The sequence below is a fragment of the Sander vitreus genome, chromosome 14, assembly GCF_031162955.1.
Source record: "Sander vitreus isolate 19-12246 chromosome 14, sanVit1, whole genome shotgun sequence".
Taxonomy (NCBI): domain Eukaryota; kingdom Metazoa; phylum Chordata; class Actinopteri; order Perciformes; family Percidae; genus Sander; species Sander vitreus.
This window is the reverse complement of record NC_135868.1, coordinates 13,210,385-13,237,736: the sequence shown is the minus strand read 5'-3', so window position 1 is coordinate 13,237,736 and position 27,352 is coordinate 13,210,385. Positions and strand designations below refer to the sequence as shown.

At 39.8% G+C, this 27,352-nt stretch overlaps 1 protein-coding gene across 4 annotated transcripts in view; it reads right to left on the bottom strand.

Annotated features, from left to right (window-relative positions):
- Positions 1–1,046: 1,046 nt before the first annotated feature.
- Positions 1,047–27,352, bottom strand: part of trps1 (trichorhinophalangeal syndrome I) — a 115,628-nt gene continuing 89,322 nt past the window's right edge. For all 4 annotated transcript variants that reach the window (XM_078267131.1, XM_078267134.1, XM_078267133.1 and 1 more), the window contains exons 10-11: positions 12,194–12,316; positions 1,047–7,854 (exon numbers count right to left, since the gene is read on the bottom strand). In XM_078267131.1, the coding sequence (XP_078123257.1) occupies positions 6,232–7,854; positions 12,194–12,316 (1,746 nt within the window). In that variant the 3' untranslated portion in view covers positions 1,047–6,231. The remainder of the gene's footprint in view (positions 7,855–12,193; positions 12,317–27,352) is intronic.

The window sequence follows — 27,352 nt, the reverse complement described above, 5'->3', positions numbered from 1 at the left end:
GACCCACTGCCACATAATTTCACTGCCGGCTCTAAAGCAGAGTTAATCAACTTGAATCAGTGTTCATATTATAAACACAAAGATAAATTGATAATGCTGAACATAGACCAAAGATTAGAAGCCTTTGTTATCCGACAGATAACAAAGGCTTGATTAAGTTTGTCAAAGTTCCTGACCCAAAGGAGGGTTGTGGAAAATTAGAAAAGGCTCTCAAATGATTTCTGTGTGGTTTGTGTTGGTGAGAAATGAGCCTCAGGCTAAGGTGCTAATGCCATCTTAGGTCTTTGCCATTGAATTAAATATTCCTGTAAAAAGAAGTAATAAAATATGCTGTGTTCATTATAAGTAATATATACAAGTAATGTTGCTCTAAATTTAAGAGCCTAAAATGTCCATTTCAACCACAACAATTAGTGTGGTTAAATATCAAAGGTTTGTCCTGAGGGTACACTGGAGGAAAGGTTATGGGGTTGAAAAAGTCAAAATCATCATGGACATCTTCCTATAGTTTTGTGTGCGAGGTTGACATTTTGACCTGGCAGCAGCTCGATGATCGTCTTAGTTTATTCAGAACCAGTTTGATTTCTAAAGTACGTTACGTGCATTAAATAATATAAGTGACAAATTAATAATCTGATTCTTGTATCAGGTGCAAGTTAGTAAAATAGAAAAAGCAGGCAGGCGGCGGTGAAGAAGAGATGAGAACAGAAATACATTTTGGCTGTGGAGCTCCTGGCTACATTCAGACAGCGCAGCGGGAGGCATGTTCGGAGCTTTCACATTTTGCTATTGCAAATTTTCTCTGAAAAATTCACCTGACTTGATATGAAAGCTTTATGTGCTATCTGTTCAGCCCACAGCCTGCACAGGTGCCTTTGTGCTCCCAAAATCTCTGCGGTTTGTCTCAGGTCAGAACACAATGGGACTCATACTGTAGCCACAGCTTGTCCGTTGTTTTTTTTTTGCCTGAGGATGTATAGAACAAAGGTATTCTTCTCGTCTCTTTTTCACAGTAAATCACTAATAAATAAAACACATATTGTCCATTTTCAGTATATTTGTTATTACTTTTATTAATTATTATCATCGTCATCATCATCAACATTATTCTTCAAGTTTAGCTGTGTAACAAACTTTTTCTTGGCTTTCAAAATATGTTGAAATATTCTTGCATGAAATAAAACCTAACAACAGTAACATACAGAAATGTAGCAGAATAAAATAAAACATGAGAAAGAACATAACCTAAAAAAACATTTCTATAAAAGCCATTCTACTAAAATATATTGGTTAAATGTACACAGTGTGTGTGTATGTGTGTGTGTGTGTGTGTGTGTGTGTGCGTGCCTGTATGTATGTATGTATGTATGTGTCTGACCAATAATAAACTGGCCTTTAGCTCCCTTGTCTCCCATGGTTAATACTGTACATCCCAAAATGTACACTTGATCCGTACCACTGACGGTGTGGGTCATTGTGTGTGTATGTGTGTGTGTGTGTGTGTGTGTGTGTGTGTGTGTGTGTGTGTGTGTGTGTTGTCCCTTCCTTGGCAATAAGAACATAATAATTGGAGTGCAAGCAAAAGCATAATTCTCTATAACACATTCTGAGAAAGACAAAAATGAACAACAATGTAAACGCTGATGTGAAATGCCATTAAACCTTAAACAGACACTCACTATTGAAGTAAAACATGTCATGTGTGTCCTGCAGAACCTCATTTCTTACCAAATTATCTTGCCTATTTTAAACTATAAATGACAGCTGAAATGTTCCGCCAAAATTCCTATCGACATTATTATCTATTTATGTTTTAGATATACAGTATCCTTACATGACTCATAGGAGACGTTAAAGTTAAGCCGGCAAATACACAAAAGAAGATATTTGGATAGGAAACGGTTCTGCAGAGCACTTACAATATGAAAAGAGTGCATGAACAAAGTTTTTTATTATCAAAGCTGTGTTCTTTTTACTTCCAACTCACTAACACAGGGAAAGGATTTTTCTGTCAAAAGCTAAACGATTGAAACATTTTGGCATCAGAATTTGTCTCCAGCCCACTGAGAAATCATAGTGGTCAAGATGAGATGTACACTCAGATTTAACACAAAAAAAACAAATTCATCCTGTTCCTTTTTTTTTTTTTTACATCTTTGTCCTGCCGTTTTCTAGAAATCCCATGGAAATTTTTACCAAAGGACTTTCAATGTTTAAAAAAAAAAAAAAAAAATTCATGTTGAATTTTTATCAAATGGGAATACCGTTTGCAAAAGAAACCTAAATCTGAGAAAATCCACACTTTGCTTTGAGCAAGTATTTGAAATGTTACTGCTGGTGACAATTTCTTTCGACAAACCTGAAGGCCCATTCAAGTAGGAAAAAAAATTCAACCTCAACAAAGTGAACATGAGGTTGTCAGTTCTGGGGTAACTGAGTCAGCATCAGCTTTTTGGGTGCAACACAATCATCTAACTCCTATTTAACCCCCCCTCGACCTGTCTACCAGCTGAAAATACCTTTAAACAAAAGAAGGGATTCAGGATAGTGGAGGAAGACAGAAGAGATGAGTGGCAGAGGGTAGTAGTATCAGGTGGAGAGATCAAGAGAAAGAGATGAAGTCAAATTGGCCTACAGAGAAAGACACAAGTGATGGTGAATGGAGGTAAAGAGACAACAGAAGATAGGAGATGAATGGATACATAGACCTCTTTTATCAGCCACTACAAGCATCATTTGATCCCATTCTCTCTCTATTCATCCACCTTCTGCCCACATATTCTTCAAAGGCACCTATCTATCCATTTCAGCAGCTATCACTCAATCCTTCTTTTTGTTCTGTCTGCTGGATTAATTTGCCTTTTGTGTTGCTACATTTGCAAATGTAAACAGTTTCCATTATGCTAGCAGCCCCTTAAATAAAAAACTAAACAAAGAAAAATGTTACACATTAGCACAAGAGATTTCCTAGAATAAGGACAATTCAAATCACATATCTTTGCTTTTTGAATTGGCTTCATCAGTGTGTTAGGAATAGCGGAGCCATACATGGTCAAAGGTCATAAGCAAACCCAAAAAAAAAATCCCTACACATCACACCAGAGTGGGACGTGTGTCGGACACAAGGGTGGCACACGTGAATGTGTGCGGGACTGACTTCTTTGCATTGACACTGCAGCAGTGAGACGTCTTCTCTCAACAGTGACCGTGATAAGACAGATGTTGCATCAACAGTTTGAAAGGTTTCTTAGCGTTTCATTGTGACATTCAGTACTGTGTGCAGTGTACTGTGTACAGTGCTGGTTAAAAAGGTTTTCAGGGTGTTAAGGCCTTGGTGTCTCAGGTCACTGCTGGTTTAAAAATGAAAAAAGTGAAATTTGACCTGTTGCACACAAAACGGTCTTGACTTAATTCCCTAGAAAATGTATTAAAACATATTAATAATAAACTCCTCCTTCGAATAACATCTAAGAATGGCCTTTACCTTTACCATGATATGGGCACTCTGGTGACATGACTGCATGCCATCTCCAAATAAACCAGTACAGAACATGTTCTTGGTATTTCATCCTTCATTCAAAAGTTACCGAGGCATATGTCTCAACATTTCTACAGAGTCGTTTACATACATGCAAAAATGAAAGATAGTTCAAACTAGTGATTGACAGTTAGCATAGCAACCGATTTCATTTTTTAAAAGCACATGTGGGTCTTTATCATGGGCTGAAAAAGCCAAGTGTGAACAGGTGTCTGGCCAATCAGGCAGCTAGGCTGAAATCAAGCCTGTATAATGGATGACTGACATATTGATGCATGGGAATTATTTGCCTGACATGACTCATAACTTACATAACAATTTGACACAGACAGATACTTGTTAGAAAAACTGTACAAGTTACCAGGCACTAGGCGGAATATTTTCCATTCATGTCTTTTGGATAAGCATAGAAAAATATCTTGTTTTCATTCTTTCTTCCTTCCTGTCTTTTATTTTCTTTCAGCCTATTATTACTTTCTTCCCCTTGGTGATTTTTGTTTTCTAGCAACTAAGGCAGCAAGGCAGGAGAAGTGATTTTCTCGTCATAAAAATATACAAGATGGCCATTTTGTTGCTCCATTCAGAGTAGGGGGACTTTCAAAGACCTGGCTGTCACGACTCTCGGAAATTAACGATGAAAATGTGGTTTACAGAAAGACTCAGTTATGGTATCAGGCGGGTCTTTTTCTTAACTCAAGAGACTGATTTAGAGCCCAAAAGTGGGCAATGAATGGCAGAGAAGCGGGATGAGTTGGAGTTGACATGATCATTTTAGTTAAGTGAATTATAAAAAGTAACATTTTTAGTATTACTTAGGTCTAACAGTTCCCATCCATAGAAAAGACAAAGTATTTTGCAGATTTTATAAGACGCTAACATGCTACATAGAGGTAACCTACCGAACTCTCAGAAATACTGAATAAAACACTGTAGGCGAGAAGCTCTGTAGTCTCAATATAGAGCAAAAGTTTGTACAGTTAACCCAAATAATTGATCCTTATGATAACATTTAGGGTTGATTTCCCTAAGTTACTAAGTCTCTCTATGAAACCATTTAACCTAACAACATGTGAAAGACATACAGAAAATAAAGGTTCATACTAAGACCATTTTGACCTATTAACACATAAAGAACATGATAAGAACATATATGTATAAGAGAACGTAATGTAACATGCTAAAACCATCAGACCGTTAAACATGTAAAAATGATGTGTCACATGCTATGAAACAGGTGGGTTGGTGTGCAACACGTGTGACCCCTGAGGACTGAAATACCGAGCGCAAGCCTTCATTATGTTTACATCATCGTTTGGGGACGGATGCATCCTTTGATCCGCACACACACAAACGCAATTACACAAATGCACACATACACACAACCCCCCCTCTCTTGCAGTACCATTTATATTAGACGGCTGTTATCAATGTAACAAGTCTCCATGAGAACACAAACAACAAATAGCTCAAAAAGTAAAGAACTCAAATAGACTAATTTTTATAGTACCATTTCCTGCAAAAAAAACAACAAAAAAACATTATTTGCTTTTACAAAATAACATTATATAGGAAAGTTTAGCAAACTGCATGTTTTGTACTATAACATCATACTTATTATTATTATCATTAATATAAATGTTAAGCAGGTTAATAGATGGTTGTTCTATTAGGCAGGCAGCCAGGCACGTAGCTAGTATCATGGCACGGAGGAAAGTAGAAAATAATGTCACTTGGTTTGATCCTAATGGATGAAGAGAACACTTCGGTCCGGAATTACTCCGGTTTTACCAGTTGAAACTGGATTTAATCATTTCAATAAGTCACGGTCAAATCAAACCTAACCAGTCACCAATTTTGGGCCACTTTGCAGCAGCGGTGGTGATTAGGCCAGGTTTGTTTTGTGCCAGTTTCAGAAACAACAGGGCACTAGTGAAAGAAACCAACTGATCCTTTTGTACCAAGGTAACACCAGCAACTGCAGCGCAGAACAAACTGGTTAAACTCTGACCAGTTTCAACAAGTCAAAAAAAAGTTTTGGTTTTGGATCCATTTGCACAGCAGTAAAACAGTGCATAAAAACATGCTCTGGACCAGAACAAAGCAGTTCTAACCAGATCAGATCTGGTTGTACCAAGATAAAAACAGTCTGAATGATGCTTCAGACTAGTTTGGCCCAACTCGGTGGTTCAGTTTAGCATGGTGCATAACAGATCAGCTAGGTTCAGTTAAAATGTTTTGCCTCTAGCATTTTTCTTATTTTTTTGCTCTGCTATATGGTGGCTGTGCAAGTGCTGAGCTCCTCAAACTCATCCTCAAAAATGAAGCCAGTCCAACTTTCAGTCAAGCTTCCAATCCTCTTATTTGGAAAGCACATGAAGTGGCTGTTTATTAAAGGTGATTTCAGCTGCATGCCCGGACTCCGTTGTTAAATACTTGCCACAGAGCTGTCAAGTGACCGTCACTCAACACAGGATTCAGGCTATTTCTCCAAACTGTCCCTGCAGCAATTCAGCGGGATCCTACGATGATTTTTGACCATTTGACAGCCGAGTGCTTCCAGCATAAGGATGTGTTCCATTTAGTACCCAGGACAGGCCATTTTGACATGAGCTAGCCTCCAGGAACGTGGAGGCAGACAGCTTATTCATTCAATAACACGCGCTCTTAAATGTTTGTGAGTCAAAGGCGTCAGATTAATTACTCTCTGTGTTCTCATCTAAGTTTTTAGATTCAGCAACAGTCGTGGCCTCTGTGGTTTTTGTGATGTCATCATTACTATCTGACACCGTTTCATCTCCCATTTCCTGGTTTGTTACGTCATGACCCTCTCCTCTTACCTCCTTTTCAACTTCTGTTTCATTGTCAGTGGCATTGTTGCCTGTAGTTTCTTTTACTTGGCTGTCATAACCAACTCCTATGATGTCACTGCTATCCTCTGTGATCTCGCTCTGATCACCTTCATCTTTTTCCTCCGGCGTCACATTTTGACACTCGCGCTCCGACATCACTGTGGCGTTCTGAATCACGCCGTCTTGCCCTTGACCTTTCTTTTGTGACGTTTTGTCTGTGTACCTGTGTAAGCCCCTCTGTATGTGTGTGGTGAAATCATAGCGATCCACACACACATGGAGGCAAAAACTGCATTGGTATGGTCCCTGGTCGCCGTGGCAACTCATGTGCAGGGCATACATGACCTCGTCTAGGAAGTAGATCCCACAGTGGATGCAGCGATTGGTCAGGTCATCCTGCGTGGCCACATCCACCATCGCGGGATTCGATGCGACACTTGACCGACCTTTTGTCGAATGATCCTTTTCCTCCTTTCCTATCTCCTCCCTATGGTTCCCTCCTTCATCTATCATCTCCTCTTCCTCCTCCTCTTTCTCCCCTTTCCAGTTTTCTCTCAACCTCTCAGCAAGTGGCGACTCTTGCCTTCTCCTCTCTGCACCATTTGTTGACATGTGTGCATGTGCAGCACTTGTATCTCTTTGTCTTATTGCGAGATCCAAAGGAGCATCGTTTTCTAATGATGGTGATGAGGTTTGGGAATGAAGAGGAGGAGGAGGATAGTGAGGAGGGGCTGGAGGAGGGGGCAGAGGGGAGTAGGGAGAGGCGCAGTAAGGCACGGTGTAGCTTTGCTGATGATGCTGCACTGGAGCCACCATTGCACCGAGATAATGAGCGTTATTTCCAAGGCTACCAGGGCTGCTTAGATTACTGATGCTACCAGGAACACCAGAGGCAGCTGCCATCTTATACTTGGTCCAGAATCTGAGCCAATCCGACTCAGGGGTCAAATCAGGTGAGAGGGTTAATGGAAGGGGTAAGGAGAAAAGGGGGTACTGATACTTTTCAATGGGTGAACCAGGAGGCGAATAACTAGACGGTTTGGATGGACGCATGTACTTTTCAATCGGACTGCCTCTTTCTGATCCCCCTCCTCCTTTACCTCCCTCTACTTTTGATATTAGCCCTCCCTCAGCGATGCCCCCATTGCCCTCAGCTATCAATGATGAGGGGGGATGTGAAGGGAGGAGCAGAGGAGGCATGCGTCGGTGGATCTCCAATGTTTGATTGGCTAGAAAGGCTTGGGTGGATCGGGGTGAGCGTGAGCGAGGGGAAGGCTGCTGGTTTTTGATTGATGCACAGCTTCTGTCCGACTCCTCGCCATTCACGCGCTCCTCGCTGGTGATGCGTTGTTGTTTTGGGGCGGGGGTCTCAGATGACAGCGAATCAGGGTTGAGCCGTTTTCGGGTTCGGCGGCGGATGATTTGTTCACCGTTGTTCTGCTTTATGATGTTTAGAGGTCTGGGTGTCTGCAAGATGAAGGAAACAGAGAAGCAAAAAGAAGAGGCATAAATAACATTTAGTAATACATGTAATTTTAATTCATTTTCCTGTTTGAACATTTTCCTATCAATTATTTAAGGGTGCTTATCTGACATGACTAAAAAGTGTCAACCACACATAGCCCAGCATTATTTGACTGTGATGATATTAAATTAATTGCCCTACAAAAACAAAATTGTAACAGTTTATAGCGTACGACCAATCAACCCAAAGTGCCTATTTGAACATAATTTCACTGGAAATCTCGCTGAACTGGAGCGACTGTTTCTTACAATGAATGCAAAGTAGGACTACTAAAAACGTTTCTCAGTGAAGCTTCCAATGGTAGATCAAAGTTTTAAAAGTCTCAATTCATATGAACCTTTCCTAAGCAAAATATGGAAGTACCATATCCAGCTCGCCTTAGGACTGTGGTTTTTGCCCTTACCACAAGGGGGAGCGCTTACATCTGATGTAAATGGAGATTTCCCTGAAGACTCAACTTTTACTTTATTGACAGATCCCTCACAAACACGTGAGCATATGCCTTCATTAATGTTTTAACTATCATCGAGTAATCTCTCTCACTAACATTATAAGGTAGCTTCCTATAATATATTGGAATGTATGTATGTATATATACATACGATCTACTCAGTGTTTGGGTTAAAAAGACAACAGTCAAGCAGAATTCCAAAGAATACAAACTGCTCGGTAACACAATCTATGAAGCACTTCTCACTTCTTTTAATTTCACTCTGGAATTAATAAAGAACGTAATAGATATATGAGAGATGATGACTATTTGATGTTTCATTCCTAAACACATGCCAAAATAAATCAAAACCGTCTAAAACATGTCCAGACAAATTAGCGAATGATTTTCTTTCCTGGAAGTAAAATAAACTGAACCGTTTAAAGTGTCTTTTAGAGTGTCTACACTTCAACTCAAAAGTAATGACTTGCTATCATTTCACTTGAAGAACCGACTGCAGTGAGCCCTCCTCTCTAAAAACACATTATAGGAAGTGAACTCCAAACAGCATTTATTAAAAACTAAGTCAAATTAAACCGGGGCACAAAGAGAAGAGCTTTCTCTTATCAACAAAAACTTGTGTAAAAGTTGAGTTTATTGCCATGCAGGTTGAATTTATTAGACTTTGTACTCTAAATCAGGGATCTTCAACGTTTTTTAAACCAAGGACCCCTTAAGGTGAAGGAGAGACGGAGCAGGGACCCCCTACTACTAATATTGTATACAATTAAGTTGCATATTAAACTGGGCCTACAATAAAGTGCAGGGCAGCCTAAAGCCTTTGTATATACCTCTTTAGTGCATAGAATACCAAGCTATCAAAATAATAATTGTTGACGTGATTTTATAAATATTTTAATATACATGCATATGGCACAGCGATTCCTTAGGATTAACTGTATTTGTGGATGGCTAACTTAGTGACTACCTTACCCATAGGCCAGAAAGCCTATCATCAGTGGGGATTTATATTTGCTAATAATGTTTTATTCTTGTTAAATAATTTTAATTTGAAAAAAGTTTCAAAAATTAACAATAATTTTGGAGGCCCCCTTGCAGTGACTCTGAGGACCCCCTAGGGGTCCCGGACCCCCTATTGAAGATCTCTGCTCTAAATATTTCAGGAACAGCAAAGAGCCTTGTTATTGAGTACATGTATGTGCCTGTATGTAACTCCTGTATGTCTCTAGAAATCCCCTGATGTATCTGTGTGATGTACGGCTTTTAAAATACATCGTGGCAGTTGAAAACCAAAAAGATGAGTTTAGAAGAACCGAGCAAAAAGAGATAGATAGTGAGAAATTATGATGAGAAACATGGATGAATGTAAGATGTTTAAGTGGATGGAAAAGCAAAACGTGATTTATACCTGTGTGTGTGTATGTATTACACATTATATACACATTATTATGTGCATGTATTCATGGTTATGTGTGCACCTATGTGGATAGCCCTCTGTCTGCAACTGAGAATGTCTCTCCCCCAATGTATGTGTATTAGAGCATGTTTATGTGTGTGTCAGTGTGTGTGAAGTCATCATGAGTCATTGTAGAGCTGCTACTGAAACTATTTAAGGAGAGATGAGTCATTTGTTCACAATAAACAGTCTTAAGTCTAATATGCCCAAACTAGCAAAAAACACACACACATTGTTCCAGTGATCTATTTATACACATACGTTTCAGACAGGTGCTTCCCCTCACCAGCCAAACTAATACTAGTCTCTGTTGTTGATCAGAGAGTCGTCCTCCTGGTCCGGAGTTTTGTACACATACCTGGATCGTTATCATAAACAAGAGTCCATCACTGACAGTGACAAAATTATGTTAGCCAAATCAGTGACATTTGTCTTATTCTTTATGGTCCTCGGGTTTTGTATTTCCAGCTAAAGAGGAGTGAGGAGAAGAAAAGGTAAAGACAGGAGTGGAGTGGAGGGGAGGCAGGAACGAAGGAGGTGAGATGAATGAGAAGGGGGAAAGAGTGATATATGGTGAACAGGAGGAGGAAGAGGGAGGGGACATGGAAGAAAGAGGAAAATGAAGTAGGGAGGGACTGGAGTGAAAAAAAGGAGGATGGCTGAAGAAAAAAAGGCAAGAAGCAAAGAAATAGCACCCCCCATGACGGTAACAGTCCAGCGCACGCATGCACGCACGCACGCACGCACACACACACACACACACACACAAAAGACAGCTGTAATGTTGTACACCTTTATGGTTGTGGGGTTGGAGTAACAGCTGGTACACATCATTCTTCCTTATTTATCCCTCTTTCCATCTCTTCCCTTCTCTTCTTGGATTCTTGGATATCCCCTCTGCATTTTCTCCCAATCTCTCTGTCTCCCTCCATCTCTAACTCTTTACACTCACCCTCCCCTTTCATTATCTCTGTCCTCACTCTTTACCTTAATTTTTTCCTCCTTTCTTTGTTTCTTTCTCTATTTCTCTCCTCTCCCTCCCTTTACGTCTACCTTTCTCTCCCTCTTTATTCATAACGCTCCCCTCCCCTCTCTGAAGTGTTTTACTAGCTGCTATCCTCTCTAATAATGTGTGTAGAGCGTATAAAACTTTTATTATAGGATATAAAATATGGCTGTCGTGAAGATTGTCAAGAGTAGAGGGCGCTGGAACATGATTGGAGCAGCAGATGAGATGAACGGGTTGACCCAAGGACATCTGCAGGGGCAGGAAGGAGTAAACTGCGATAGCTTGTCATCCTCTGAAAGGTCTTTAAAACTCCATTGGATAATTGCAGCATAGTGCTCTCGGTTGTAACACGGTCAACCCGCTGATGCATTTAGTAACACTGATTTATTACACTGAAACATTTTAGTTAACTTAGAAATTTTACAAGCTGAGTTTAAAAAAACAATGTGTGAACATGAATCTGGGATATATATATATACGTTGAAGCTCTGAAGGCTTGTTTCACACTGGTAATATTTGTAAACCCTTGTGTTAAATAGGTATATTGGAGTGTGAAATAAGCTTACACCTTATTCAAACATATGAGGTGAGAAAGCTTAATATTCTGAAGTCAACTAAGTTCCAGGCTGGGTCTTTAGCTCATCTGTAATTCATGCAGTCTAATTAAATTTGGGATTTCCATAGAATTTCCCCGGGCTTAGAAAGTAAAGTTGATTCATTCATCATATTTCTCACTCCATGGAGCTGGCTCACTGTGACTGTTTAAATGGTCTGCAACTCCCAGTTCGCACCAAATCAAATATACTTTTTCCACAATATTACATTTTAACAGCGGGATTTACAGAATGTACGAAGGAATTTAACCACAGTATGCACCGTTTAAGTTGCATCGTGTGCTAATCGGCCAGACGGGAGGATTGATAATTAATGGCCAAAACCACCCCGTGGATGTATTAAAACAGCATAGAGTCTATAATGTAGTCTAAAGTAATGGGTTTCTGATCCAGTACAACCTTAGGAGCATATGTAGGTCTCCTATGTGTGGATGGAGTTCAGCACTGCACATTAGTTATGTTTGATATACCTGAGTTTCAGCTTAACTGTAGGGATTCCTTTCTGTTTCTCTATATTTAAGGTGTTTTTGAAATGTATAGCCCTCTTCTTGTCTCTCTTCTTATTAGTTTGAAAGAAAATGTGAAAAAATCTGAAATATACAGAAACTTGTACAGTACCAGGTCTGGGGAAGCTATTTCTATTAATCTCACAGATGCGTTTTGTATAATCTAATGTGTCTAGTGTAATGCAAGGTTGGTGCAGCCACAGCTTCTGTTTGCATGCACATGTACATGACTGTGTCCGACTTACCGAATGCAGTTTTTGGTATAAACCACATGCGTTGCAGACGTAGCCTCCATTTGCGTTCTTCCTCCACAACGATGTCTTGGTGGTCAGGCAGTTTGCACAGAAGACCCCACTGCCTCTGCGGCGCTATGGATGGAGAAAGACAAACTACATTAGAGCATGTAGTAAAAATAAAGATTTATAAAGAAACTTTGGGTAGATAAGAAAGAGGCAAAGCAATGGAGAGAAAAGAATGGTGGGAAAAAATTAAAATGTTGACCTACGTTTTTATACCTTTTTAATATTCACACCAGTCAAGTAAGATAGGGGAGAGAGAAAACAGATTGACTTGGTGGCAGAGAAATTACATTCTCTCGTGTAGCATGCCTAATGGGAAATACTATAAAGAACACGATTCTCCTCTACACTGATTTTTTCTGTATAAAACAAAGTTAATTGAAACAGAAAAATATACTTCAATGAAAGGAAAAGGATCTAGTTGAGCTGAATACATTGTGTGTGTGTTTTAAATATGTGTATGGGTATGTGTGTCTGAAAGATGTCTTGGGCTCTTGAAAGAGAGATACTGCGGTAATTTAGTCAAGTACTCCTCAACAGATGTGGAAAGAAATGAGTTATGCTTTCACCTTCTAGCATAAAGTGTTTAAGTGTTTATCCGAACTACAGGAGGTACTTTACAGGCAAGTGTTTGACTTATACTGTTTTAGTGTACATACACACACACACACACACACACACACACACACACACACACACACACACACACACACACACACAAACAAATAAACACACACAAGTTCAGTTCATGGTGCAGTAGTGCATAGAAAAGTAGTGTGTGCAAGGAAGGTGGGCATGGGGAAGGGGGTGAAAAGGCCAATTGTCGTGGCAACGTGCTCCATCACAGTAATGAGCCAATCACAACGTTTCTCCATCCCATTAAGTCTCTGGCCCCATTCACCACCTTTATAACCCTGAGAAGACAGCATACCTCATCTTTCTCCTCCACGACTGTCTGTTTCTCTCTCTATCTGCCCTGTCTATCGAACCATTGCTTTCTCTCGCTCTGCTTTAATTTTTATTTCAGCATTGTTGTTCATCCAACCTTCATTGTCTCCTCTCCTCTTGATTTCAGTTTACTTTAGTTTTCGATTTGTTTTACGCATTTAAATATCAGTATGGTCAAGAAAACACCAGCATGTAATTCTTTTTTTCGTCACTGACCTGTGTGATATGTGCATTTCTGTCTCTGTTTGTAATGATGATCTCACTATGGTTGTGCTGGTAAATGTCTGCATACTGTATGTGCCTATGGGTATGGTTTACTAAAAACACCCTCTCTCTCTCTCTCTCTCTCTCTCTCTTGTATTTTCACTCGTGCTGAGTGCTTAGCATATTTTTTGGGCTCACAGCACCCAGTGCTAGAAGTTAAAAACATTTCAACTTTTCACAAAAGAGTGCTGCACTTCAATCAGGCTTTCTGTGGTCTCAGAGCTACAGATGGAGCCACTACGAGCACTTCGACCGAGCATCTGTTTCAAGCTGCCAGCTGAAAGCAGAAGGGCCCTTAACAGCTAATGTACTGCAAAGATCACAGAACAATTAATCACTTTACATTTCTCTGGGAACACGCACCACACCCAGACATGCACATATATGGCCAGAGCAATATACATTTGATGAAATATGATTTGTAGTTCTGGTAAACATTAATCAGTACTGCAAATGTGAAAAGATCCTGCCAAATGTATGTGGTGGTGTTGGAGAATTCCCTCAACTTTTAATTGTAATAGCAAACATCATATTACATATTTAAGGCAAGAATCCAAAGTTAATTTGCTGCCTTGTGCACACATACAAGGAAGTTAGGACTGCTTAAAGGAGATTTTCAAAAAATAATTATATGAACATCAAAATAGCAACGGATCAGGATCTGATTAAACATTTGTACTCGACAGCGTTAAAGGATTATAAATCAAATTCTTCTGCCAATGAAAAGTGGTTTAATAGCTCTCTTTGTTTCCTTGCTGCAACTTTAGCTCATAAACAGACATTTACGATGACATCCGTCATACTGTCTGGATCCGGCTACAAAATCAAACTTTTAGATTGTTCAAAGATTTAATACAAAGGAACACCGTAGATGTGTTTATTTATGCTGGAGGAGCTTTGTCTCTCAGTCTCAATATGTGTATAATAAAACATCCTGTTTCCAATAATGTTGTATGTAATAAACACCTGAGCTAATATGAGAGTCTTTATGTGTTTTTTGTCCATCTGACATCAGAACACTTATATGACCAAGTCTTTTGGAGGTGTGGGTGTGTGTGTGTGTGTGTGTGTGTGTGTGTGTTGCACACACCATACGGTCACCACATGTAGAGAGACAGAGCCAGGTGATTGATTGATGTACACTTCCTGTGTCTCTGTGTGTGTGAGTATATATGTGTGTGTGTGTGTGTGTGTGTTTTGTGTGTGTGTGTGTGTGTGTGTGTGTGTGTGTGTCTAGTGTTGCAAGCCAAACAGTGCATCTGTCATCAGAATTCAGTTTCCCTCCAAGCGCCCAAATCACTCACATATGGCCCCACAGCTGCCCCTCATCGCAAAGCACACACACACACACACACACACACACACACACACACACACACACACACACACACACACACACCCCTGAAAATACTGCGATGCAAGATTTGGATGAGAGGCCGCAATCCATGAAGTGTGTGTGTGTTGGGGGTATCTTGGCTACTCCAAAACCACGGTAAAAGGATAGCACAGTGTGTGTGTGTGTGTGTGTGTATGTATGTGAGAGAGGTTCAAGTGTCAATTACACAGGAAAGTAAAGAAATAGCCCCCAACACCTTCCAAAATGTACATGTGCACACACGCAGAATTTGGCTCACGATCTTTAACTTCCTTTTCTTAACTTTCCTGTGCAAGTTCACATGCATGCACACACAGCTCTATATTTGCATACATTAACATGGGTTTTAAGTGGGAGTACATCTCTTGGTGGCTTCAAAACTACGTTTGTGTGCTGGGTTTATTGGTGTGGATCTACAGAAAGTGTGTGCGTGTGTGTCAGTATGTTTTTTCTGATTGATTACTAATACTCTCCCACTCACCTCAGCCAAAAGAAGAGGGCTGCAGGTAATTAGAGCTCAGGGTCCTAATGACATAGATTTATCTGCGGCCTATGATACAGTTCAATTAGCACCACCACCAACGCCCTCTGAAACACACACACACACACACACACACACACACACACACACACAAATTAATTAGTCAGGAAATTAAAGTCTTTATCAACTTCCTTCTAATCAAGCCAATAAATAAACTTTAAAGTTGATGTTTAGATACAAACTTAAGTTTCTTAAGTAGGAAGTATATTGGAGTAACCAATGTAGACACTGCTCTATTATCCCCAGGCCTTATTCTGAGGGGGGTCCAGGTGTGCATTTGGAATCTTATTAATAAAAACACACTCATGTGGAATGTTCTTATTCCTGTGCACTCAAATATGTAGATAAAGACATCAGATAGTTTAATCTCCTGACGGAAAGACCAGTATAGACAATGGGTGTACATCAAAATATAACACTGAGAAGTTGACAATATTGGCAGATTTAATCAGTCTCATAATTCTCATGAAAAGGCCTCAAAAATTAGAGTACAATCTACTTAGTGGCAGGCTGCTCATAAAACAACATTTATTGGTTTAATAACTTTCATAATCAGCGTGGTCAGCCTCTAATGCACAAACTGCTCTAACAAATAGCCTTTTCCCCTTGTGGCAGTAGATTTAATGCAAGAATGCATAAAAGAGGCTACTGTTGTTGTTTTTGGGAAATATGCACTTTAAATAATAGACTACATTTTACATTACATTATGTATTCCTGGCTTTTTCGGTTTGTGAACAACTCTAATACTAATTTTATCTTTGTTTTTAGAGCTTGTTATGGGTTTGCACTGCTACGCCAACTTTCCATTAAATGGGTTAAAATGATTAATATCTTTTAAATTCAAACAGAAGTTACGAGCTGTTTCCTAGTGAGTTTTTCGTGACTCTACTCATAAAAAGTACTAATAAATTATAACTTCATTCTTGAGAATCAGATTTTTATTCAACATCAAAACAGATGGTGTAACCACACAGTAGCTGAACCCTTCAGCTGTGGCTTTGAGTCCACTCTGAGATTCTCCTGAAGCCATAAATGTACAGATGTTTTACAGACTGTTTACACTGCATGGCCTTTTAGATCTTAATAGAAGAGCTGGCCGTAATAGATAAGCACCCACTGGTTTCGGGTCTGCAGCAAGATTGAGTCCCTCAAATTTATTTTAGCTTCCATCTGCTACCAATATGCGGTGGCATCTTTAAACATATTTATCTCCCAGCTTATTCAAATATGTTGTTGTCAAGGACATATAAAGTTAGACAGCATTTCCAAGCAATTTGTTTTTAATTCACAAGTGGAAGTACCACTGTTTGCTTTGAACTGACACGCTTTCTACAAGTAGGGTCACATTTCTTTAATGATGCTACCTCATTTCACAACAAAGCATATATTTTCATTTTGCACACAGAGTATGGGGAAATCAAACTAAACACACATAAAAGTCAAGTTATGTGGCAAAACAGAGAGAGATACATAGAGAGCAGACTGGAGAGAGAGAGAGAGAGAGAGAGAGAGAGAGAGAGAGAGAGAGGATAGAGAGAGAGATTGTGTCGCCCTGCGGTCTAAAATAAATTCAAAAAGAGGGCTTTCCAAATAAAGTCTTTTAAAATAAAATGATATTCAATTACTTTAAGAGTAAATCAGCAATGCTTTAAATGTGCACACACAGAGAGACACACACTTACACTGATACATTCAATGACTTCAGCGATTATTAATCAAGCTAGAAGACCAGGAATTAACTAAATCCCATACTGCCAAATCCAATATCCTATACACTGGATCAGATCGCACACACACACACACACACACACACACACACACACACACACACACAGACAGACACACACACAGACACACATACACACACACACAGACACACACACAAAAGCATCTGGAACCAATCTAACAGAGTGTGTGTGTGTTTGTGTAGATCTGTGTATGTGTTACGCATATGGCTGCAGAAGTCCATCTGTGTGGTTTACTCTCAGACTACTGTGTGCATTTAAATTGCTTCTCCTAATAGAATAATTGGGTTTAAGTTGAATGAATTTAAGTTGAATGGACTCTGAATTTATTCAGTTAGTTTATTCTTATTCAACAAAGAGATACAAAAAAGCAAACACTATGTACAGCACAGCACTGTTTGAGAAGAAGAGGTACCAATTGCACTACAATAGTTAAACAGGCCACTTAAAGATTGTTAAAGTCAGCAGGGAGGAGAAAATTTTTCAAACACTGAGATTGTGTGAAAACATTAAGAACTGCTTTACTTTAAGAAAACAGCTCTGTTTTTCAGTTGGAGAAATGGACGCAATCCAACTGTGACGTGCAATGGAGGCTGCATTTCCTGCTGATTATCTACTCAGATGACATTATCAGTGAGGCGAGGAGAAACTAGTTCAGCAATAAACTTCCAAAAAATGCCCTGCCTATGGTAACTCTCTAAAGGGGTGCAACCAAACGACTAATTATCCCCTCAGGAATCAACAGACATTTAAAAAAAGGATAATGATACGTACTGTTGCAAAACATAAAAGGTTGAATCTGCATCTATTAGCAGCACAATTGCAACAGGAGTTTTAAAGTTTTTAAAGTTTTAAAGTTATGAAGAAAAAATGTGTTATCATTCTCCTTTCTTTCTTCATTCTACTTACTTACCTTCTAAACTGAAATAAACTGAAACCTGTAAACCCTCCCACACAGGAAATACTATTTATGATAAGCAGTTACTATTAACCCTTAAGTAGCTTAAAGTCCAGCACAAACAATCACACTGATCAGCCAATCATACATTTAAAAAAAAAACAACTCCAGGAGTCCTCCTACTGAATTCTCAATAAAACGTTATACATCATCATCATCAACCAAGTTCTGTAGCTGAATATCAACACCATATCAAAATGTCGTATGGATTTCTGTGGCAGTAAAATTGCAACACCTGGTTGTAAACAAATGAGAAAAAAAGCTTGAAAACACTTGGCAAAGAGGAAACTGTTACTAGAAAATGGCCAGTTTGTGTCCTATTCCTGCACCTACTGCCCAATCACACACGCATGACCTTTAGCTCAGTGTGTGACTGCTCCCAGCTCCCCTCCACTCACAGCCTGCAGCTCTCCTCTAACAGTCTGCTCCAGCAGCCCTCACACTCCCAGCACAACCATATCAGTGCAGCACATTCGGCAGTATCTCCCCTCTTTAGAGGCTGTGGCGACAGAACTTAAAGAAAATCAAATTTCAGGACAAAAAAGCTCAGTGATGATATGAGACTGTTCAAAAACCGAGGCTGGTGGTTAGGAGCAATCGCGAGCTCATTGAGGCTCATTGAATAAAAATCCGTCCTCATACATTAGCTGTACAGAGTAAGCAGCTGCAGCGCAGCATAGAAGCTGTGGATTTTTTAGTCATCTACTGCAATAACACTGGCGAGCGTATTACTCTGCATAAATACAGTACATATAAAATGATGACGAATGAGTGTTTAAGGGCAAAGCCCAGAATTGACCCTGAAAACCTTTCTTGAAACAACTCTAGCTCCCTTGGTAATATACCAAATAGGTCAGGGTAAACGTAAATGATCATTGTTATTAACACCTGTCCCCTAGCTTTGTGGGGGAAAAAACAACCTCATAAATCAAACGGTGAGGCAGGCCATACAAGCCACAACTCTACAAGAGTCAGTTTCTCTTCTGCCAACATAATCAGTTGTAATGACTCCTTCATCCCTCCCGCCTTAGGCCTCTACATGATGGTAGAAGCAGGATGAAAGTGATGATTGCTTGTCATTGACTGGTGTAGATGGCCGTGGAGACTGTGATAATGATGACGATGGTAATTTGTCTTATGCTGCTGGCCTGAAACTCTGTATCAGCACCTTGTATTGGTGACCGTCAGTTTATGGAGCAGATGTAACTGCTCCATAAATATAAAAAACAGTAATGCATGCACGCATTTGTTTTCATGCTAAGTGAATGTGACCAGTTTTATTGCAAACTGCTAATTAGCTTATAAAGCTAGTCGTCGGGGCACGGGTAAAGTAAAAAGAAATCGCTATTTCTATACCACTAACAAGGCTCAAAATAGCACCACACTTCCACGGTAGCATAACGAGGGTCCCTACATGTAAACCGAAGCATTGAGAACTTTGTAAGTGTACAGACAGTTTATTAAAAAGAAAGTTTATAAAGAGTACCGTTCACGTATATAGGCAGGCGCCATCTTGGGAAAACATTCACCAACGACGAACGCCGTGCAACCAGTAACCAGTAACATTCGTTACTGGTTACTGGTTAAACGGCGTTCGTCGTTCGACTGGTTGTGACTGTTTTCCCAAGATGGCGCCCGCCTGTATACGTGAACGGTAAATAAAGTAAAATCCTATTTTCATTGATCTAATTTTGATAAACGATCGCAGTTGCAACGACTTCACAGTTATGTGTTTTGGGTGGAAGCCTGACAACCAGTAAGAGAGAGAGAGAGAGAGAGAGAGAGAGAGAGAGAGAGAGAGAGAGAGAGAGAGGGGGGGGAGAGATAGAGAGAGAGAGAGAGAGAGGGGAGAGAGAGAGAGAGAGAGAGAGCGAGAAGGGAGAGAGAGAGAGAGAAGGGAGAGAGAGAGAAGGGAGAGAGAGATAGAGAGAGAGAGAGGGAGAGAGAGAGAGAGAGAAGGGAGAGAGAGAGAGGGGAGAGAGAGATAGAGAGAGAGAGGCACATTAGCAAACAGAGAAAAAAAGAAATCGTTCCACGTTGATCTAATTTTGATAAACAGCCTCAATGCATGCAGACCTGGAGTCTATGGACCTGGAGACCATGGGTGTGTATGTGTGAGTGTGTGCGCTTGTTGTTCTGTACTGGGGTGTGTGCAGTAATGTATATTTATGTGTCTCTTTTCTGTGCGTGAGTATCTGGACTGCTGATATCCAGTTACGTGGGTTTCTGTTTATCAAGCAACTGATTCTACTTTATAAAGCTAACACTAAGCACAAGATACACAGTGTGTGTGTGTGTGTGTGTGTGTGTGTGTGTGTGTGTGTGTGTGTGTGTGTATATTTTGTTCTTCCTGTAATAGAAGTCTTCCTGATTCAACCTTGGACTTACTTTGTGCAGTGATAGAGCACTGAGGTGGAATGAGAAGCAGAGGGCAAAGCTTTAGAGCTCTTTGATTTTCTTTCTAACGTTCATATAATTAACCTGAAACAGGAACCAAACACTGTGCTTACACCTTACACCATGTGGGTATAACTACAGTTATATGTGAAAAGGATAGCAAACTGAAAGAGTTGAGAATTACTGATCTAAAGCAGTGGTTCCCAACCTGGAAGTCGAAACCCCAGAAGATGACCTAAGATAAAACTGAGGGGTTTACAGGTGATAAAAAGATGTTTGTGTTTTTTTCTTGTGAAATACTCCATACTGTCTCCTCCTCAGGCATATCGGTCCCTACAAATACCTTTAACTGCTCACAACTCATGTCAAACTTATGTCATGACTTGTGATTAGGGGTCACAGGTAGACGTTTCTTCACAAGTACATTTCATTTTAATTAGTGATCTAGTGTGTTTGCATGTTATGCTTTTTCCACTATAATGGATCAATTGTGTGTATATTTATTTGGTTCTATGAAATACATTTTCTTTATTAAAAAGCTACATGTGTGTTTCCTTTGTTAGAAGTTTCTTTATCTAAAATTAAATTTTCTTCCTTAGAAAACTTTTGTAGATTTGTGTCTGGAGAGCAGTGACCCACTTTACACTGACCAGTAAAGCATAAAGTCAGTGTGTGTGTGTGTGTGTGTGTGTGTGTGTGTGTGTGTGTTCATGGAAAGGACATGTAGGTTGACATTAACAGACTTTGCTGCAACATGCATGCACACACACACAACTTGCACATAATCTGGTGTGGAAACCAGGACACTGAAATCCTAACTCACCTCACTGCCCAAAGGAGAAGAGATAGAGAGAGCATAAGAGAGAGGGAAACGTACAAAGAGTAAGGGGGGGGGAGAGAGAGAGAGAGAGAGAGATGGTTATTATAATGTGAATCCTTAATACCTGTAGTCTTATCCGCTGGTATTAAGTATCTTATTAACTGTCTTAGACTCTGCTTTATTGTTTATCTGAGAATAGTTCAGTGGGCTGATTCCCACACAAGAAAGCCCCACATGACCCATTCAAGTTCTGTTGAAATCAACACTGCCAGAATGCTGAGTCCAACTGCCAACTGAAAACTGTGCCATTCAATTAGGAAAACAAATGCCCTTTTATTGGGAATTTATGAATGGTTGAGGGCTGCAATACTGTGTTTTCTCACTAAGTAGGGATATTATGTCCTCTATTATCTGCATCCAACTTGAACTGATGAACTTGAACATAGTATTGTACATCTCACAAGTCACTGCTCAGATATAAAATAAAAGAGAAACTTTATTGATGAACAATTGGCTATACTTTGATTCTTAGTAGGTGAAATTCTGACCAAGGGCTCAAAATGTCATGTATATGTCATAACCATGGGTGCATTTAGTATTTTTGCATAACAGTGGTTGTGCTGTTACAGCCACAACTCTGAGGATATATAGCCCAAAGTGAGGTTTAATAATTAAAATCCCACTCCCACTTGCATTACTGTAATAACAAGATAATGACTGTGAGGTTTATGTGAATACATATATTTAAAAAACAAAGATTGATGGATAATGGCATGACGACTACAGCAGGGCTTTCTATCAGGGAAAGATTGTTAGAATAGAATAGAATAGAATAGTTGGGAATAGCCAACTCTACACTTCCTATTACTGAAACATCTCTTTCAAATAACATGTATTTGAATTGTATTATATACCTATTAGTAATGAAACAAAGCAAAGCAAATGACAAAGTTTCAGTTTCTTTGCTGTCCATGCAGAGGTGTTTGGACATCACTGATGTTTGAATGAGCATAATTATCATACAGATCCTCTTTACTTTCCTCTTTTTGTGATTTGTGTTTTGGTAATTACTGTAGTTGAACCATTGTACACTGGTGGTTAGGTAATGACTACCAGTATCATTTGGGAAATAGACCTGTGCTTTACAGGGAGGAAGAAATAAGACATAGCACATATTTAAATAAGACAATAAACTTCACATACAGTAGGCTGACCTGACAGGCAATAAACAGTGGTTGGTAAAAAGTTACACATCAAAAAAGACATGCACACATGCACAAGCACATTACTCTCTGTTAACACTGACATGAAAACAACCTGTTTTCTATTTTCCAAATTTTCCATTTCGGATGTATGGTAACAGCTGTGTCGCTAAATGTTTGATATTGTTTTGATTTAAACAAGGCAAGTCTGTGTTTTAATACACACACAACGGCAATACAACTTAATTGCCAAATGACTTTGGACAGGAACGATTTCCCTACTTGAGGAGAGAACGATGAAGAAAAGGAGTGAGAAAGAGTGACTGAAAGATGAGGTAGATGTAAAAAGAAGGAAAGAACAGTGATAAAGAGAAGGAGTTTAATTCCAACCAAACTGCATAATGAATGGCATTTTAGAGTATTACACCTTTAAATGACCTCACACACACCAGACTGCACACGCACGCACACACACACACACACACACACACACACACACACACACACACACACACACACACACACAGCTTTCCCAAATTACTTTATCTCCCCAATTAGCCCTAGTGGGGAAGTGTAGGGAGGGGAGAGGAGAAGGAAGAGGAGGCCGAGGTAGAGAGGCGAGGAAAGGCAAAGAATGGTGAATCCACAAGTAAAGAACGGAATTTTCTTTCACAACATCACTGTCATTTTAAAATTCCACTAGGCTCCTAAAATAAGCTCTTCTTAATAGCTTTTAATTTATGTCCCTATACAGCAGAGTGAATTATTGTCTGTACTTTTACATTCACAAATCACTTTGTCTGCCTGTCACCCAATTTAGCTGTTTGTCCACCTATTCACCCACCCGGTGACCTGCCTGTCTGCTTCTCTGTGTGCTGTCAATACACGTATTGACAAGTGAACTAAACACAGCTTTTTTCCCAATAAAAAAAAAAAAAGAGAGCGAGACAGAGGTGGTTGAGGAGTTCACCTCTCTGGTGAAGTGGAACATTTTCTCGGCTTCAAATCAGATGGTAAATTGTGTTTTTTTTCCTGCTATATGTGAGAGTGTGTGTGTGTGTGTGTGTGTGTGTGTGTCAGAGGTCATGGTAGTGCGAAATTAACAACACTGAATGGGCACAGAAGTCAAGGGGAACACTGAGCAGAGGAAGACATGGGGAAACAAGCTCCACAGCAACACACACACACACACACACACACACACACACACACACACACACACACACACACACACACACACGCACACACATAAACATGCAGCAGGATGTGCACACAGTGCTGGACAGTACAAATGCACACAGCCTTTACAGCTCAAGTCTTAAAATATTAATAGTGTTAAGCCATCAAAGAGAGAGCACTGTATATTTATATCTATTTAACTAAGGTACAAATTGTGTAAATGGTGTAAAAATAAAGAATATACACACAAACTAGTATGCTCCAAGGCCCAGTGAGCAGTTCAGCAACTTCAAAGTGCACCATCAAATTGAAGCCAAAAGGACAATTGATAAGGCTAGCCAGCTCATTAAGGCCTTCTCATAAAAATTCAGAGGCCATATTGGACTCCTAGCAAAACAAATGGACCAATACTTCTACAGCATTATGAGAGCAGAAACAAGATTTTGCTTCAATGTGAGTGTATAAAAATGAGTTTATTCCTGAAAATTATGAATTTTGTCATCAAATTCCCTCAGGGGGTTATGGCAATATTTTGACTTTTAAATTGATAGGAGCATGGTAAAAAACAACTATGTCTTCACCCTTTCAATTTAGATATCTTTCTCACCATCTCTGTCTTCTGATGGCTTAATCTCCATGTATCCGTCAAGTTTTTTCTTCTGTATTCACTCAGCAGTGGAAGCAATTCACATCAAGAGCACTACTGCCAGTTATAGAGTGCCTGGAATTAATGCAATACTGTGACCTTTAACCATCATTACTGTGGAACTGACAGCGCTGTAGCATTCCGTTATGCAGGCCTCAATATGACTGCGCATAACCGTCAGCAACCCTTCAGAATATTGTAGTGCTGTTGACTGTACGTTGACATTGTGCTTGAGCAGTGTCAACAATGAGAGAAGTCCGTTTGTTGAGTAGGTGCTGCTTTGTATGACCCACCAGGTGTAGGTGTGTGCGTGTGAATGCATTGGGAGGGAGCAATATGTGTATGCAGTGCTCAGGGTAAGGCCATATTATTATTTATGGGGAGGGACTTCGAGCTGGTGACAATACTACACATGTTACTGAGAGAGAGACAAACAGACTCTGGAAATGTTCACAACCTTGCTGTATATGGACACAGACATACAATGAAAAAGCATACTGCATGTCTAAGCAGTTTACAAGGCTCCCACATAGTAAACTGGCTTCATATTCTCAAATAAAAGTTTGCTTGTATGTTGGTCTGAGTCCCTATAGAGCAGTTCTGACCAAAGAATGAACAGGAGACCAGCTATTTGCAAGCTGGACAAGGTTATATGCCATGATTAAAACTAAAGGAGTCCATTTGGTCATGTTTGGAAAGAAATATGACAGTTTGAGTAGGGCTGCTACAACTACCAATTATTTTCAATTATCAATATTGTTTGATCTGTTGATTATTTTCCAATTAATAATTTATTCTATAACACGATTAGGAGTCTGCAGCCATGCTAGCAGCTCTGAGAGGCTGGAATTAGGCACAGTCGAGCTTTAAGCTAAATACAAAGGTCATTCTAACATACTCATGATAACTATGCTAACATGCTGATGTCAATCTTAGTTTAGCATGCTAGCATGCTAAAATTCACTAATTAGCAATTAAAGTACAACTTAGTCCGATGGGAGTGACAGTTTTGCGCTGCAGGACAAGTCAGGGGTCACTGAGGGCATGAAACCAAATTTAACTGCAATCCGTCCAATAGCTGTCGAAATATTGCTAATGTTCGCATCTTTTGCTTGGTTGATCAATAATCAAAGATTCTAGACGATTTTCGTTAAACAAGTCAATTAATCACCAATCACTAGCGCTGAACAAATACAGGAACAGCAGAGTGGAAGATTATTCTGCAGGAGTAGTATTAGATATTTTATGTCATACATGTAAGTTGCATGAGGGCGTAGCATGCAAATGTTCTCTTGTGTATGTGCTGTAGACATCTGTACATCCGTGTGTGTGTGTCTGTCTCTGTGTGTTTGTGTGTGTGTGTCACCACCGAGGCTCCAGCGATGTTAAGTGGTGTGACCAACCTGGGACCCGTTTGACATTTTTCCACCTTGACATCCCCTCAGGGTGGAGTTAGAACCTAAAACATCAATATTTCTACTCTAACCCCTACTCCAGCCCTTACTTCCTTCATCCCTCTCTTTTTCTTAAAGTCCTTTTGCTGCAGTTGGGCCGGCGCGCGCGCACACACACACACACACACACACACACACGGGTGTTGATGGCCATGCTCTAGCTGTCAAGAGGAACCGAACAGATCAGCTACCCTCAATGGAATGTGTGCGCGTGAGTGTGTAATCAATGTCTCATCTTTGTTCCATTTGCTCCAGACAGTACCATGTATGATAACCCTCATGTTATCAGAGGGAGGGAAATGGTTGCTTTGGGAATATCACCTGCCATTCTATTTGTTGGGAGTTTTCATATTGTGCTTCACACATGAGCCCTTCATCCACTGAGGGAACAGGATTAACACAAAAAGGTGTCCTATCTCAATCTATAACATAGCGGACACTTTATCTGAGGCCTTGATTGGACCTTAAAAAAGTATCTTATCACACATGGCACACAGCCCCTGCCAAACAGTCAGCTCTATCAACAGGTTTGAAACCTAGCCAAGAATCACGCTCTGCTCTGACACCTCTAAAGGCAGTGTACAACAGCTAAGGCCAGATCTGGAGGCCTGCGCTAAATTGAGGCACATTGCTTTATTTGAACTTATTGTATCTCTGCGATCTAAAGTTTTTGTTGACGACATAATTGTCAATTGTCTGGATACTACAGTTTTGCGTATTTTAAATTTTGCTTTAAGTAAGTGAAATCAACTCTAAAACGTTATACATTCAGACATGTGGCCTAATATGTAATATAAAATGGCTAACTTGTACAATACATTGTACTATTATGTAGGAGTGCTAAATGGTTGCTGTGATGTACTGGTAAATAGATAAATATACAATAATAACTAATTGTGATTACTGTCAGACCTACGACATCCACATTAGACACAATGCACACAGAAACTCATTATGTCAAATTGTATTATCTTAGAAATGTACAATGTGAATGTCATTTTCTTTGCTAGTCTGAAAGCAGTAAGTTTGCAAGTAAATATTCTGGATTTATCTCAAGCACCGGGCCTGTTCAAGGAAGCTAAAAATGTATTCAATTGAAAGCCAATAACAAAAATCCTTGTAATAGAAGCAATGGTTGAAGAGAACTACAAAGCAGACTTTTTCATTTTCAGTGCGAAATGGAACTGGGTCAGTCAAGGACAAGGAATCTCATTCTTTCTCTCTGTCTATCGCTTCTTCTCTACCACCCCTGCAGAAAGCAATCTGTTTGAGAAAGAAACAGCACGAGATACAGAGAAACAGAGAACAAGAAGGAAACTGAGAGAAAGAAAAAGGGAAAGAGAGTGAACAAATTACCGCTAGTGAATAAGATTCTGTACTAACAGCTTGATATTACACACACACACACACACACACACACACACACACACACACACACACACACACACACACACAGCCTAGGGCTGACTTATTCTCCTCACACTGCAACACACTCTCGAAATGACACACACACAGACACACACATGCTTGTACACTTGCTAAAGACACCTACAGCTGGCAAATACCAAGACCTTC